The 17,742-nt window shown below is 34.2% G+C and overlaps 1 protein-coding gene across 2 annotated transcripts in view; it reads left to right on the forward strand.

Annotated features, from left to right (window-relative positions):
- Positions 1-16,674, forward strand: part of LOC136030504 (retinal homeobox protein Rx2-like) — a 29,341-nt gene extending 12,667 nt beyond the window's left edge. For both annotated transcript variants that reach the window (XM_065709525.1, XM_065709524.1), the window contains exons 4-7: positions 3,586-3,673; positions 6,466-6,589; positions 7,897-7,981; positions 13,790-16,674. In XM_065709525.1, the coding sequence (XP_065565597.1) occupies positions 3,586-3,673; positions 6,466-6,589; positions 7,897-7,981; positions 13,790-14,094 (602 nt within the window). In that variant the 3' untranslated portion in view covers positions 14,095-16,674. The remainder of the gene's footprint in view (positions 1-3,585; positions 3,674-6,465; positions 6,590-7,896; positions 7,982-13,789) is intronic.
- Positions 16,675-17,742: the final 1,068 nt, after the last annotated feature.

Consider the following 17,742-nt stretch of genomic DNA (forward strand, 5'->3'; position numbering starts at 1 on the left):
GAATCTCTGTAAGTTAGGGCGACCCTTTCAAATAAGTTTGTGATCATTGGGTCCATGTATAACCCCCCAACCTGCCCCGTCACAACCTGCCCCGTCACCCCGTCTCTAATACGCCAAGTTTGCCATTATCTTTCATGAAAAAGCTTTCAACCTCTATCTTGCCTGTGGCTCCATAGAAAAAACAACGATAAGGAGGGGTCAGACTTGTATGGGGTTTCTCTTTCGCATGGACTTGAGTAACTGGTTGAATTCGATACCCACCGTGACACGCACGCATTACCTTGTCTTGATCTGTTCCTTATGGAACATCCAGATTCCTTTAAAATCGACGCTCATGCCCTAGCAAGTGACCACTTTGCCGTCATTGCGCATGAAATTTTTCGTTTTCCTCCCCCAATAAAGTATGAGCATCAAATCTGGTAATACAAAAGAAAAGGTTTAGATGGCCTAAGAAACGCACTTGTTTTTTTCCAAAAGAGAGCCTTCCTTCCTGGAGGGCCCCTTGAGAAATTTGCAGAAAAGTACCAGCAGGGTAGAGCCGACTGTATTGCATGCTATATCCCATCAAAGCGGACCTGGGTATCTAACAAGGGGAAACATTAGTTTAGCATCCACTACAAAAGACTCTCCAGGCGAAGCCAAATTTAAACGAACGATGGCTACTCTTAAAGAGAGAAAAAGATAGAATCCCGTAAAGACATAGTTCCAGCAGTCACGGACTCGTTTTAAAGATAATTTCACCACCGAGCTCCATAATGCCTCAGCTAAGAGCTGACGGAGAATCGCCAAAGAGGCTTTGCCGTCATATGAAGGAACTTCAATTCCTTCCCTAAAAATTAATGACGGGGCTTTTGTCCAAGACACACAGGTAAAGACCAAACCTCTTGCCAAGTCCAGCGCCAAATTCTCCAATCTGGCAGACAACGGTAAAGAATTTATTGATTTACCTGATCGAGCCAATACTGTTCTTGGCCGATTTCTAAGGTCATTTTCATTTTGCATAGTATTGATCTGACCAAATTCAGGGGTCCTGACAGTAAATCTAATGTTTTCTTGAAGACCTACAGTGTATTGGCTGAACATTTGTCATCGCTTTTCCAGCTGTGTTTTCTTTCTGCAAACCTTTCCACACATATGAAAATCCACCATTTCATTCCTATGCTTAAGGAAGATGGCGATCTAATGAGACCGGGCTTATTTCGGCTCATCAGCCTCCTCCCCTGCTTCCAGTTAAAGGCTTCCAATAATTAACTTTGTCAGCACCTGGAGTCAAATGAGCTTTTACATGACTGCCAATATAGATTCTGCCGGGAGTGTTCAATATTTGACTCCTTAACGGTCCAACACCAGGATTAGATTGAACCTCTGGCAATAGGATACAACATCAGTTTATTGTCACTCGATATTGCAAGACTTTGCCAGATTGTTGCATCGTGGCCTACTGAAGAAACTTTAACCCGTATGGTGTCAGAGAACATCTGTTAGAGGGGGTTGAGACGTTTCTTTCTTATTGTTCACTGAGGGTCGTTCTTGATACGTTCACTTCCCTCGAATATTGAATAAAGACAGGCGTACACAGAATGGTATATTGGGATATACGCTTTTTATTCTTTATGTGAATGACATAGGAAATAGCCCTCTCTATGACTTTACCTATAATACCACAACAAATATAGTCGTCACTAAACTGAAGACCCAATCCAAGCCTCCCTACCCATAAAGAGAGATATGTAGGAAATCGTAAAGTAGTTCAAAGCCTGGATGGTCAGTTTCAATAAGCAAGAAACAAAGACCTAATGATCTCCCGATCAAAAGTTCGACACATACACCCCAACTTAATCTTGACTAACAAAGCAACAGAGAATGTCGATGAGCTTTGTCTCCTTGAAGGATGATCCCCTTCATTGCAAAAACCTTCTACTGCTCAGCTCAATTATCCCTTCTTACAAATCTTGTCTCAGACCCAGTGTCAAGTATTGATGCCCGCAGATTGCAGGTATTCTGGAAATATTGTTGGCAACACTCCAAAAGATCTAACAGGGAAGGTTGAGTCGTTCCCCATGACTCTCTCCAGTCATTGAGATTTGATGGAGAGGTTTGATGAGAAGTTTGAATGAGGTTTGATGGAGCGTTGATGGCTTTTTTTTACAACCCTGTAAATTCACCTCCTTCTCTAGAGCTTTCTGGAATTGTACCTTCATTTGTCCAAGCGAAAAGACAGATGCAAAGGGAAACAGCCCGGTCCAACTTTCTTTTGGTTAGCAAGTCATAAACATAGTATTTGAAGAAGAGCTTCATTCAACGCTTGAATTTAATCTGAAATGATCTTCCTAGGGAAATTATCCCTAAAGATTTCTCTGTTGATTCTTTCATTAGAAGATTCAAGCGCTACCTAAAACCTTGATAAAAGACTAGTGACAAATCAGATATTTAATTATACCTGGTGCTGTGAATTCAGGGAAAAAAAAGTTAATTTTCCTCTTGTTTAAAATGTAGATATTCTTAGATTCTATCTAAATGTAGATTCTATCTAAATATAGATTTTAAAACGTAGATTTTGTAGAGATTTTTGTCTTTTTAGCAGAACCGAATTTTTAGCTTCAACTTTTAACTGCTGCAATAACATTTTGCTTGTTTTTTCGGTTTTTTTTTCTTATGAAAACTGCACGGCTTTAAAGACAATATAAAAATAAGTTGCTTTTCAACAATTGAATTATAACTATCGCTTAATTTTGTATACCATCACCGATCTTTGAAGTGAATTGATTTAGCCCCTCAACCTGCTTTTATTATGTCTGGCTTTAATTATCTTGAGGTAAATATAATTTAATTAGGTTCTATGAAAATCTTTATCTTTGTGTGTTAAAAAAAAGCTCCAAGTAGAAGCAAAACGGTATCAAAAATAATAATTTATTCATCATTTATGGTAGATGCGGCAAACTAATCCATACATCCATCTAAAATATCTTACAAATCTTGAGATTGTGTGGGGGCCGGGGAAAGGGAACATGATTACTACTGTCTGTTCAATACCAAAGTAATAAAATAATTTTTATAGCTTAAAGTATCATTTTGCTTAGAAATTTAATAGTTCCTTTTTAGATTTTCACGGAACCAAATCACCGTTAAAAATTGGAACTGACATATTGTTTGAGAGAGGATTTTTCTTATAATTTGTTGTGTTTCTAATTTCCCCGTTCTTTCTGTTTTATTCTAAATTTTAGGGACCCCAAAATGTACATGGATTATATGTTTTCCCCTTTTCACTTAGATTCTAATAACTGCAAAAGGGATAAGAGACAAAAATATAACACTACGGCAAATAATAACAAAGTAATGGCAAAGACAATAATAGCAAAGCTATTCTTCGTCTGTATAAGAAGCCACATTTTGAAGTGTTATACCTACAATTCATCTCCGATTATAAAAATTGATTAAAAAATTGTGTATAAAATAGTAATTTGAGGGAAAAAGGAAAAATTTGAAATGTATTTGAATGGGAATGCTAATCTAACACAGGTTTATTTAAAAGGTGGATTGCAACTACAGGGATGTTTTTTTTTCTGATTGACAAACATTTTCTAGGGTCTGATCCTCAGAACGCTTCAATTGCGCAAAAGAACGAAACGAAAAACAAGAAAGATGATTGCAATGGAAAAAAGAAAAAAACAAGGTAAGTAATAACAGATGTCACTAGTACGCCTTAACATTAAAGGAGCTCAGACATTTCAAAATGTCTAAGCATTCAGCTATATTATGATCATCCTATGAATATCAGTTATGAGCTATTTCGATTAATGGATATGTAAACAAGGAAATAATTTTTAGTAGCTTGTTATTGGAGTAGGTTGTAAATTAAGGTATTAGATTCAATTCGAAATTGAATCTACAACCCAATCTATTGAATGTTTGTTTGAAGAAAATTTCAGCTAAAAAAAGAGAAAAAATTTGTCTGATTGATTTTTTGCTGAACCATTGTATTATTTAGCCTCTATGTACTTCTACATCTGCCAATTTGTTTTTTAGGCCGCTTCTGTTAGATAACAAAGGCGAAAAATGGAAACACATTGTTTATAGTTATTTGTAGAAAAAGCAACCATAAAATAAAGAATATTTTTTGACGGTTTACATAAATATGGAAAGGGTAACCTAAGGCTTTGGATATGACCATTTGTCCAAAAAGATGACTGGGAAATTGCTCGTAGTTCTACTAAATCCATTTAGCTGAAAAAAGTATTTGTAACCTCTATATTGGTTAGATTAGGCCTAAAATGACTCCCTTTAAATGAATTTCTCGTTTTCCGAATTCTTCCTCCCCCAAAGAAAACACTCTGAAGCTTAGAGATAATTTTCTGGATATGACCTAATTAAAATATAAACAAAAGAGTAAAATTACAAAATAGCTGACTTATAATAAAGTACTTAATGTTGAGCTCAAAATACGGCATCTGTCGAGCATTATATGTTGTTTTCAATTTTCCTGAAATAGAATATCCATAGTGATAATTTTAAAAGCGAGCTAAGATCTCAATCTAGAGCTAATTAGAAGAAAACTTTTTTTTTACTTTGGATGAGCAATTTATGATATCATTCTTAAGTAATTTAGGATATGATATGCTCTTACAATTCAGATTATATTATAAAACATACGTGTTTGGTAGCCTTTGAGCTAGTAATAAGCTATTAAGATGTAGGGGGGGGGGGGGTTTAATCTAAAGTAAGAAGAATCCTTCCATGAGAAGAGTTTCGTTACTAAAATGCCTCGAGCATACATGTTCTGAGGGGAGGCATAAATCAATTATAAAAGAAGATTAAAGGTGAGTTATTCTTACCATGCATAATTTAGGGTGCAATACATCTTTGCCATTTATAAGATACTGTATATATAAATATATTTAATACCCATTGAGCTAGAGATTGATGAAATTGAAGAGATTGAAGAACAGAGCTAGTTGATGAAACAATTATTATCCTGATCATGGTCTGTCCCATCATCTCCTATTGTTTAAAAATGCTTAAGTATGAAATCTTTATTTAGATTAACTCAATTTTAGCTCACTTTCGGAAAATAGATGTAAGGTATGCCCTTTTGTTGGAACGGGGTAAAAATTGTGGATGAAACTAGGTGAAAATAAAATCAAAATGGCATTATCCCTACAGTGCAGAAAAAACCTATGTCATGCTAGAGGAAATGGAACTTAGCTGCATGTCCTGTAAACTCTCCTGTAAATTCCTGTAAATTTAAATCCTGTAAATGTACATTGTCCTGTAAATTCTTATGTAACACACATCAAATGTGCTAGAAAATAAAAAGCTGAAATAGAACACATTTCCGCCCACGTTCCTCCTCGAAGTTGGATAATTAGCTCTTATTGTTGGTTTTTGTCACAAGTTGGCTACTTCTCTTCTTTCATAAGAAAGCCAAGGAGCCTTCTTTCATGACCTCTTTCATAAAAGCTTAATGTAGTTGATGCTTATAGTATTTGAGGATTTTTCACTTCAAGACATAAAACTAAAAGGTTCAGGCCATAAAGTACAGCTGCCTCCAAAACAATTAGAAAAAACCTGCATTTTTAACTAAAAACTCTAGCTCTTTTTAGTTTCAAGTAGGTCTTCTTTTTCACTTATTTACAGAGCTTCAAAACTTTGGAATAAACTGAGTATAGATGTCAAGGAAATAGGTAGCCTTGGCCAGTTTAAATCTGATTTACGTGTAGAGTTGCTCGGTAGGTATGCTTTTGAAACAGATTAACTAAAATAAATTTTACATAGGTTATTCATTTGTAATATTTATGTATTTTTTTTTTGTCTTGGGGTCACTCAAGGTAGTGTATTCTTCATGTTTTTTTTTGTTTTGTTTTTTTGTTGATTTCGGTATATGGTCTCATTCTCCATATTTTCTTATTCTCCATATTGTCTCTTTATTTTCTTTGAATTTAGCACAGCCTCGCAAGCTTCGCTTATGTTGTGCTATTGATTAAGAAATGTTTATTTCCAATAAAATTATTCTACTACTAACATAATAGAAAGTTAGTTCTGTTTATAAAAATTTTTCACCTTTGCCTTCTCGGTAATAAGCGCCAAAAAGGTTAAATTTTGTTTAGAGAGCTATATTCTATGATATGGGTTCTGTTTTCATAGCCAGTTAGCCAACTCAGTCGTGCAAAAAGTCAAGGTGTCTTAAGAAACATTCGCTTAAGACACTCCTTTTCCCTCACTAACGCCTCTATTATAGAAAGCAATTTTTATAACCCTTTCAATTGAGCTACTTTAGGTTTTGTTAGCAGCCTTTCCAGTTCATTAAGCAACAATTCCTAAAACCAGGTATCTAGATTTGAAAGTTCGACACATTTTGTTAAACCCCCCAAGTAACCAAAAATAGTTTGGATAGCTTTTAAGTTTTAATTCGCAAGTAAATTCAAATGTATTTTTGTCAGAGTATTAAAAACAACTATAAATTTTCAGGACCACTTTTACACCATATCAACTAGAAGAATTAGAAAGAGCTTTTGAAAGAGCACCCTATCCAGACGTATTTGGTAGGGAAGAATTGGCACTGCGATTGAACCTGAGTGAGTCTCGAGTACAGGTAGGCTTTTAAAATTTCATCCTGTCAGTCATCCATATTTGAAAAAGACCTTCCCTACCTATCTTCTTCACTAATAGAAGTACAAAGCTTTTTTTGACATGGGTACTTGAAGAAAATAAGATGTCCTGCAAATATAGTTCTTACAACCTAGGGTGTATTTCTGCAAATCAGTTTATTGTCAACAACATTTCGGAATATTTTTGTTTGTAAAAAAAATATAGATGATAACTAAGAGAAACTGGATAAAAATTCAGAGAAATATTCAGAGAAAATTCAGAAGAAACTCAAAGAAAAACGTCTATAATTTGACGAGAAAATGTTAAAATGAAGCCTAAACATCATTGCAAAGTCCTACAAATCACAAATTATGACTCATAGCTCTTTCTCAGGGGCGTCGCCAGCATAGTGGGTGTCAAACGACAGCACAATGACTCATTTCCTGAGTGCTCTGTTGGACGAGGTTTGGAGGTTCATTGGGTTCAATGCTCCTGGTAGTATGTCGATCATGGGTAACTTCAAGCCATCTTTTGTGTAGTCTACGTGTTTCCTGCTGTTTCTGATTGGAGAGGTTGAAAGTGTTTAAAGTCGGGCGGGTGTTTGAGCTGTCGGGAAAACTAAATGAGCATACAAATACAGCAAGTGCGTATCAAAAGGCTCAAACAGAGATAGAAATTTAAAGAAACGGAGAATTTCCAAGATTCGTACCCTGTCGAACAAAATTTATAATGCACGTAAAGTTCTCAATCTTTTGGCCAGTAAAATAGTGATTTTTTCCATATTTTGAATCTGCCTCTTAAATTTATATCCACTTCTTAATATTAGATCATACATATCTTGCAAAACTGGTTTGGAGATAGAAACACTTTGATATATTTGGAGATAGATACATTTGTCTATTAGCAATATATCATATCGATACATATATCGATACATCAGATAGATACTTTTGTCTGTTAGCAATATGTCATATCGATGATATGATATATCATATCGATATATCAATCGTTGGCGTGAAAGAGGCGAATACGAAGATATTTCCTTTTATGTAATATTTTCTCCAAAGTACTATATTTGCTAATACTTTCAACACAACCTATTAACCTTGTGCGGCAACCACTCAAAATTCTTTTACCCAGGACTTTGCTTTTATTTTAGACATTTGTTCTTTAGCCAACAAAATTGATCCTAGCAAGTGTTAACTTTATTTTATTAAATACACTATCAATACTAAGAATAGTGCTACGCCATTCCAAATTTTAATGCTTAATATTCTAAATGCATAGCTTAATTAAAATGACATTTTTTAGGTTTGGTTTCAAAATCGTCGGGCAAAATGGCGAAAACGAGAGCCACCAAGGAAAACTGGATATCTAGCGCATCATCACAACCCTAGTAAGTGCTAAGCTGCTCTTTTGACGCTTTGGTTACTGCTTTATAATAACTAGTCTCGATTCCAGGTTGTTTCTTTAAACACACCTTTGTGTCGTCGGCTTTAGTCACAGAACATCCCTTATGTTCTCTGAAGTATGTCCCATATTCAATTAGTTATGTTTTGCATCGATCACATATTGATGTAGTGTTGCAGGGTGATGTGCTGCATAACAGGTATTGCAAGTTCATGCAGTACTTTTTTTTTCTAGTAAGTGCTACGCTGCTCTTTTGACGTCATAGTTACTGCTTTATAATAACCAGTCTCGATTCTAGGTTGTTTCTTTTACACACCTCAGTGTTGTCGGCTTTAATCACAGAACATCCCTTATGTTCGCTGAAGTATGTCCCATATGCAATTAGTTACTTTTTGTATCGATCACACATCGATATAGTGTTGCAGGTTGATGTGCTACATACAAGGTGTTGCAAGTTCATGCAGCACTATATGTTTTAGACAATAATATACTAGATATGTCGTATCTTTCTTTTGATACATTTGATGAATTGTCCCCTACATTAGCGTGGTTAGGGGGTTTGACCAGGGAGTCCTATCTAGATGTGGTCTATTTGATGTGTTTAGTTTCACAAGGTTTGGTCAATTTCTACATCCACTTTGTTTCTGTTAACATAAGTTGAACAGATACCTTCCTCGGGAACGGTTATTATTCTACTTTGACTTCAAGACAACCGAGGAACCCAGTTTTCTGTAGACGTGTTACTGTTTGTGCTCTCGGTGTCCTCTCCTAGCGTCGTGTAATGTGGAGGACTTGGAAATTCATAATTAAAATATATACTCGGCTAGTAAAAATCATGTGTCTGCTCATATATTTTCCAAAAAAAGTAGATTACGACGGTAGATTTCTCATTATCTGATCACAATAAGAAAGCAAGAGGATAGTTTCCGTCACTTTAAAATGGTTCTTTTTTGGCAATTTGACTTTTCATCTAATCCAAGCAAACCATATGTGTTTCCAATGTCTAGAGGATGTTTTATGCTTATTTAATTGGTACTGTTTTCATCTTTCTCGAGCATCCCTGAAAAGTTTGTGATTCACTGTTTCTAGGATGAATTTTTCCTTTCGTGTTGGTACCAAACATCGAAGTGTGTGATTTATGTATTTCCAGTGATGTTTTAGCATCTAGTGAGGCTTGACCATCAACGGGAATGTATTTGTGTTCAGGAAGAGCTGAGCAAGGGCATTTGTTGTGCTCCTGTACCTTGGTCATCCGTTTCTCAACAATCTAGATTAATTCTTCACTTAGTCTATCTGATTATGAAGAGTGAAGACTGGATACAAAATGCTGGGTATCCCAATACTTGGTGAATGTCTGAAACTTATTCGACAAAAATTAACAACTGTTGTCATATATGAAGGTCAGCAACCGTGTCTAAGATCCTAATTTTTTTCGCTCTAACGATCTGAGAGGAAGTTTAGCAAAAGAAATTACCTTCAGTGAGTTGGCTGTAATACTGAACTATAACCAGATACTCCCATCCTTAAAATATGAATCGTTCAGTTCCTACCTGCTCAAATGTAAATAATGGTGTTGGTAACGGAATCATTGGTTCTTTGTCTGGTTGGACCGGTATTTCATGCATTGCTTACAATTGGCATTATGTTTTCTATGTCTTTAGTAATATTTTGCCAGAATATGACCGTCTAGGAGGGGACTTCCCTCTTTGCTCCCTCTTTTTACCTACTTAGGTCTTTTGTCTTTGCGGCACGAATGTAGGTGTTATATGAAGGCTTGAGGTTATTGCTCCTTAAGTTCATAGGAATGATCATTGTATCACCTTTGAGCAATACACAGTTCAGTGTGTACCATTCCATGTTAGTAATTTTGGCATGACACTAATATTGGTGGGCAGTCTTTCCAGGGGTATAGCCAAGTATTGACGGTATAAATCTCCTAGCTACCCATATGGACAAATTTAGGTACCATACTCTAGCACAAATTACCGCAGGACGCTGATAGAGCCCAATGAAGGAAGGATCAATATTGTAGGTAAGAACTCACCAAGAACCTACCTCTTCTTTTAGGCTAACGGTAACTGGTATGATATTCCTTGTCTCTCTTGGAAAATATTTTCAGCCAAGCTGACACTTTCAGCTCTGCCCAGCATCCCCAACCTAAATTGGCCTAATGATGAGTCGCTCGTAATATATAGAAAGACTCACTTTTTATGGTCAGACTACAAAAAATTACAAAATCGCAAATTAAACTATATTGCAGAACATATTAGAGCCAGCTATGTTAAGTGTCCTGTTTTACAGAAGAATGGAATGCGAACCAATCAGGCAAGGAGAATATCAATGAGTTTTGTTATTCGGTTCACCAAGATAATAGAATGGATGGTATTAGAATGAATGAATAGCCGTAACCGAAGGTAATGAAGACTAAAGAGAATATAGGTAGTTGTATGAGCGAGATACAGTCAAGAAAGCTAATATGGTGATTTATACTTTAAAAATGTTAAAATAGAAGACTAATACAAAAAGTCGATGTACTTCAACTGATTTAAGCCTTCAAAAATCGTGGACTTTAATGAGCGAAAAAAAGAGGAAAAAACCAATTTATATAAAAGGAGAAAGGACATTTACCTCTTTGAGGATGGACGACATTCATTACATCTAACATTGATCTTTGGTAGTCGTATTTATCAGCATTTGTATCTTCAAGTCTATTTTGGTTTCCTTCCATAATTCATATATTTTACTCTATTTTATATTAATTGCAGAGAATGCAAGTACTATAAGCTCTAATTCTACATGAAATTTTTCATTTTTTAGATAAATGCAATTCAGACAGCTTGCCTATGCGTATGCATCATATTTTTGCATGGCATGGATCATTGTTTTGCAGACGAGGTTGTCTTTGAGATTGTTTTCAATGACTTATGACCAATTTTTGATAAGAATTTTGGCCCTGTGTATGTTGATCTCCTTTTCAATTTCATTTTAACATTTTTCCAAGTCACTGAATCCCCTTCATCTGAAGCCAATCGTTTTTTTTTGCAAAAAGTTTCTCGGCACCACATCCATTCCTAAGGGTGTCAATAATGAGCTCGACATGTCTACAGCCTGGGTCAAAGTTTGGAAATTTTAATAGTGAGCTTTCTGAATAGTGGCTCCACCTGCTCATGAACACGAGTCCATGTAAATTCTTCCCATGTGGATCGATCTCTCAGGTAATGGTCCAAAATGGAGAAATTTAGGATTTATCTTGAAAGATAGTTGTACATACCCAGAAAAGCATGTAGCTCTTTGTGTGTGCTTAGACAGGCATTTTGTGTATGACTATGGTTTTCTTACGACCTGGTTTCAATCCGTCTAGGTTAAGGATGTTTCAAAATAGGGTATTTATCTTTTTACTGGTTTTTGGAAAATTACCACTGAGCTTCCCCATTCTTCAGTTTGAGCCCCTTTTTTGATGATGTTGAGGTTTTCGAGGCGTTCCAACTCCTGGTTAAGTAGCCTCTTCAAGGCATATGGAATATTTTTTCGAAGCTGGACATATGGGACTGCACCTTTTTGCAAATATATTTTAATGGTGTCAGACAGCGTATCTACAAATTCAAAAACCTCCTTATATTTTTAAGATAGACCGCGTTTCAGGACTTCTATCAAGTTGCTGCAGTGCATGTTCACTTGTTTGCCGGCTAAGAATTGGAAAACAAAAAACGAAATAAAAAAGAAATAAAAGAAAAAAAAAAGTTTTTTTCCACTGAAAGTAAGGGGCAACATTAAAACTTAAAAAGAAACAGAAATTATTACGTATATGATGGGGGTTGCCTCCTCCTCGCACCTCGCTCTTTACACTAAAGTTTTTTTTGTGTTTTTGAAAAACAAACCGGTGCATTTAGGATCAATTATCCTGGTGCTTTAACATTAGCTAACATGTTCACTTCACTGAGAACTTGCCTCCAGTAGCTAGTTAGTGCACCATTGATCATGCTAGCTTTGGGTTTCGCAATTAAATTTGAGCTTTTTTCAAGGAAATACATTCGCTTAAGCTGCAGTATTAATCTTGAAGATAACACCCACTGCGTATTCTACCAGATTTGGGTGAACATGAGAAGCAGCGAGAATTTTTTTTACTGGGTCGTCAACCCAACTGACCAAAAAGGCACTGAATATCCTTCTTGGTCATTGGAAATCTTATCTGTAGCTTTACTTTTGCAAAATATAGCAAGATAGTTCATCCTACCACATTTGATAAATTTCTTCCCATGCAATAGGCATTCACAGCACATTGAGTATGCTAAGCTACAAAATAGCAGCCAGGACTGTTGCACAAAATATCTATAGTATTTATTGTTTGTTTGACTCCAGAAGGCTCATTTTGTAATAGGAAAATCGTCTGTCCTTGGGTTTCTTGTACTGTTTCCATAGATCTGCAGATCACAATAGCTTGCATCAATCTTAGTTTTTCATCATAAATGAGCAGCCTTTCACGAGTTTATGTTATCTTTTACAGCAAAACCAGTCTTTCACATGGGACTTAATCTGTGAATGCAGTGAATCCATAGTCTTTTGTTGTATACTCTAGATCATTCAAATACTGTTTTAGAAACTTTTGTTTTTGTTTCCTTTTCTAGAATCTGAACATGCTGACAATTGGGAATTTGCTGACATTGATTCAAAATGTCTATCAAACTCGTCCAAATATACTTCGACTTTGTTTTGCTGGCCTTCTGATAGTGCTGAAGTGCTATAAATATGACGACCTAGTTAGTCCTAGTTAGCAGTCTTATCTGGTAGAAAGGAGAACTGCATTTTCTTTATTTTTCGACTCAGTGGAGATGTTATTAGTTATTCGCAATGGGTTCTGATTTTTTTTTTCCGTGCTGCTTTGGGATTTGATGCATTCCAGTCTAGTGGTGGGTGTGGTGTGCTAGCAATGAATTTCTGACTCTGTTGGCTAAGTTCAAGTATTTACTTAAAAAACCTGAGCACCTAGAACATGAAGCAAATTAAGGAAATTAAGCATAAAGCACATGGTTAGGTAATTCACGGTAATCACTGCAATGTTAATCACACGCTGAGTATGTCGCAAGGACAAGCAAAAGCCATCCTTTCTGGTCTCAGGCAAACTTTAGACGCAACTGTCAAGAATGTGATGTAGTACTAATGAATCTGACCTGAGTTCCATATTTGGATGGATCTGTATTTGACTATTGCAACTATTTCGCAGTAAAACGAAAACAGTGGTCTAAAAGGAAAAACACAAAATAAAAACTGAAGTGTTGCTCCCAAGACACATTTGAACTTTATCCTGGGTGTGTTCAAATTTGACTGGAATCACTTGTACGTAATTACTGCATTTTGTAATTTTATGCCAAAACAATAAGATTTAAACTTACGAGTTTTATGCTTTAAGCTTTAGTGCTCATATACTGCACACTTGTAATGTCAAGTCTTAAAGTTGGCCTCTTTACAACTGACTCAAAAATGAGCAGTTAAGTTATATTACAAATATCGTATAATTAGAAAAACTCATTCGAAACTAAATTGGCTGACTTTAGATAGGGTTCCTTCCCCATTTAAAATGCAATGCTACAAAAGAAAAGATTGTAGTTCACTTGAAAGTATTCTAGAAATTCTTTGACAGGGAATACAGTCTGTAAAAAAGCTGAATCCGGACCATTGTTGTTTTCAGATTTACCTCATGGAAAATCTGAAGCTGAACTAGTCATGGTGGATAGCTGAAAATTTTAATGTAATTATCAATTATACTTTTGGTTCGATTACTAATTTTCTTTTCTAGCTGCAGTGTTGTCAGGAATGGCCAATACTTTCAACAATCTTGGTAACTTGACCTATCATCAGCAGACAAGTGAACAGAACTGGCACCACTATCCTCCTACGTATGATATGAATATTATTCCAAACAGCTATACTTTCTCTGGTGGCCCTAATGCATACAGCTACCCAATATTCAGTCATTCGGATGGATCAGCGAAAAGTGATGCTATTTCATTCCAGTCAAAAAATGGGAAGTCAGAGGGAAAAAATGAGAAGAGTTGTATGAAAGAAGAAGACGTTCCACTTCCCCCCATTTTTTACCTTTAGCTTGTGAATTTAAAGCACTTTAATTATCTTAGACTTAGGTTTATACTGAAATAAGGGGTAATGAGACTCCTCTAATTATAGAAATCTTCAAAAGTTCGGCTGGATCATTCCAAAGCCCTTGAAAGTAAAGAGCATTTTGAAGAATATCAGCCAATACTTGGACAAAACATTTGAGTACCACTTCACGGATTACTTTACATAACTTTACATTACTTTACATTTACGAAAGCGAATCTATTTTACATAGATGCACATCAATATTTACTATGAAAAAAATTGAAAACATGAAATGCTTAATTCGTTTTTATTCCAAAATAAAAATATCAAGAAGTAGACTGAATTTTTTCATACAGAGTTGTATTGATTTAAAAATTTAACTTCTTTTCTAACAAAATATTTTGACCATCTACGAATAATTGATGGATTTTCCAAGCTATTTCTTATTCTTCTTTATAGCTAGCATGATCATTCTGCAAATTGTATATTTGACAATAATTCTTCTTTTCAATGATAAATCTTAGAAAGAATTTCAACTCAATGCTGTTAAAGCTGCAGTTGTGGAAAATACGAATAGGTGGCTATCTTATGGCTGAATATATATATGTTTCAATGTGAAATCTATATCAAATTATTTGTTTTTATAACTTCCATTCACAGTCTCTATTTAAATTTAATAAGGTCATCTTTCAGTGCTTTAGATATTAATTGACTCACGATATTGTTGGTTCAGCGTCTCTGGTCTAGTCATTTACTGGTCTATTCGATTTTCAGTTTTTGTGTATTTTTTTTTTTACATTTCATTAGAGTCTTATGATATATTTTTTAGCTTTGTATTGCTTATTTTCAAACAAAACTGTTTGTTACTGATGAAAGTGATTAGAAATTTCTTTATTACTTTTTTGAGAGAGGGTCTGTTCACTTTCAAAATTGTGTACGACAGGTAGTGTGCACCCTGTGTAGCAGACATATGCCACATGTGGTGCAAATATTCATTTTTTCTAGTGAAGAGCTCAAATCACGGCAGAAAATATCTACAAATTCTGAAAAAAGTGGCACACCAGAACACACACTAGGGGGTGGAAATACTTCTTCTACATACCAGCAGGGCTGTGCATAGGAAAAAACGCTATTTTGACCCATATAGGGAAGAACTAACGCTAATGCGCTTTTTTACGTGTGAATTAATAGGTGAACAAACGTACGAATGTGAAAAAGTAGATAAATATACATGTTTAATCACTGACCACACTTTCTGAATATACTTTATTTGAATAAAATAATTTTACGAAATAATAATAATATTATATATATATATATATATATATATATATATATATATATATATATATATATATATATATATATATATATATATATATATATATATATATATATATATATATATATATATATATATATATATATATATATTGAAAAAGAAAACAAACTGACTTTTCACTTTAAATTACAGCTTATTCCGGCAATAACAAATATTCCGGAAATAACTTATATAAGTTATTTTAATATAAGTTATTAATATATTATTTTAATAGTTATATTAATATTTTATTATACTTATATAAGCAATTTCATAAGTTTGATTATTCTGATCTGAAAGATTTCAAGCAGGGTCACCTTCTAGAGGAGAGCCAAGGGGTAAGGATTTACTCCTTTATCTCTTTTGCTAATGATAGCAAACAATTAGGAAGAAAATACTGGGGAAAGGAGTGACTAAAGGTCACGCATTTTAATGTGTTCCTTTCATAAGATGGCAAGTTTTTATTGTTTGCTTCCAACGTCGTGAAACGAGGAGACCGCTTCTCGAAAACCTAAGAAAAGGTAAAATAACAACTTTTAATTTTATATGACCATGTTTAAATTAAATAAAGCTATTTCCAAGAATTTTTTTCAAAGTTCAATTGTCATTAATATAATTGACTCATTGCTAATTATTATCACTTCAATTGCTGTTTCTGTTATGACTCTACACTTATGACTGGACTAAGATTTTACTCCCTCTACTCTCGTAATAAGCAGAAAAATGTTAAATGTGTCGTTATCTAGCATTTTTACAAGACACAATGATAGCCTTTTCCTTAAGCGGCTCTGTGGCTAGCTTGTCCTTTTTGAAAAATATAGAAAAAATATTAAAAAAAAATAAAATAATAGCTATATAATGAATTATATTATTATAATAATATATAATTTTAATAATATAATAATAATATAATATATAATATAATAATAATATATTATTTATAATAATAAATTATGGATAATAAATATTATAAAAAATATTATAAAAAAATATATTAAAAAAATATCATATTTGAAAAAATAGGAGGACGCCGGTTTCTGTTTCCACAGGAACTTGTTTATTCTGGTTCTGGCACTGCTTATATCTGTGAGTAAGACTTGTAAATATTGTATGTTTCTTAGATTTGTAGTTACTAGAAAACTTATTAGAATAGAATCTTAGTTGACTTTGGCTACCATTGTGCCTTATTCTCAAAATTTGGATTTAATTAATGTTTAGTTGTTATTTAGGATTTGTTTATAAGTAAATTTGTATTATATTTATATTTCTTGTGTAAACTATACCTTTACACGTGCATAGATAAGGATCTAAAAAGTCAGCCAAGGCATGGACTGAAAAAAAAGAAAACAAAAACGCGTTAAATTTTTATAATTACGGAGAAAATGTACAGCCTACTTTTATTGAGAAAAAGGTTTTCTTGGTTTGATTCTTCCAAATAGCTCAGGATGTTTCTTCAATTAATATTAAATAAAAAAACAACAGGTTTTTTTAACCGAAAGAAGGAGTGACATTAAAACGCAAAAACCTACAGAAATTATGCCGTATATGATGGGGGCCAACCCCTCCTCATGGTCAGGCTCTTTACGCTAAAGTTTTTTTTTTTTTTTTTAAGTAGAATTGTGGCAAACAGTCAAAATTTAGCGTAAAGGGTGAGGGATTGCGGAGGGGACAACCCTTTTCATATACAGAGTAATTTATCTTCGTTTTAAGTTTTAATGTCGCTCCTTACTTTCAGCTAAAAAAACTAGTTTTTTTGTTTAATTTCTGAACGTTTTGAATTAATGTATGTTTGATTTTGGCTTTCACACATAAATTATTAAATGAAATTTGTATATTAATTCTTTTTTGGCTAATTGGCTTTGTCTTAGTTTTGATCAGACAGTTTTGAGAAATAAGGGGTGGGGAAGGAGGCCTAGTTGCCCAAATTTTTCGGTTACTTAAAAAGGCATCTAGAACTTTAATTTTTAGCGAACGTTTTTATTAGTATAAAATAAACGTAACTTAAGAATTAACTTACGTAACAAACTTTATATTCTTATATTTTTGTTCTGTATATGAGGGGTTTTGTCCCCTCGTTAATACCTCGCTCTTTACACTAAATCTTAAGTTTTGTCCGTATTCTTTAAGAACGACCCCTGAATCAGAAAGGCCGTAGAATAAATAGTTGAAACCACTAAAAATACTTTAGCATAAAGAGCCAGGTATTTATCTCCTCCTAAATACCTCGCTCTTTATGCTAAAGTATTTTTAGAACCCTCATATTCGTAATAATCTGTGTTCGTTTTAAGTTTTCATGCTTTTTCCTTACTTTCAATTGAAACAAACTTTTT

The sequence above is a fragment of the Artemia franciscana genome, chromosome 8 (assembly GCF_032884065.1).
Source record: "Artemia franciscana chromosome 8, ASM3288406v1, whole genome shotgun sequence".
Classification (NCBI taxonomy): domain Eukaryota; kingdom Metazoa; phylum Arthropoda; class Branchiopoda; order Anostraca; family Artemiidae; genus Artemia; species Artemia franciscana.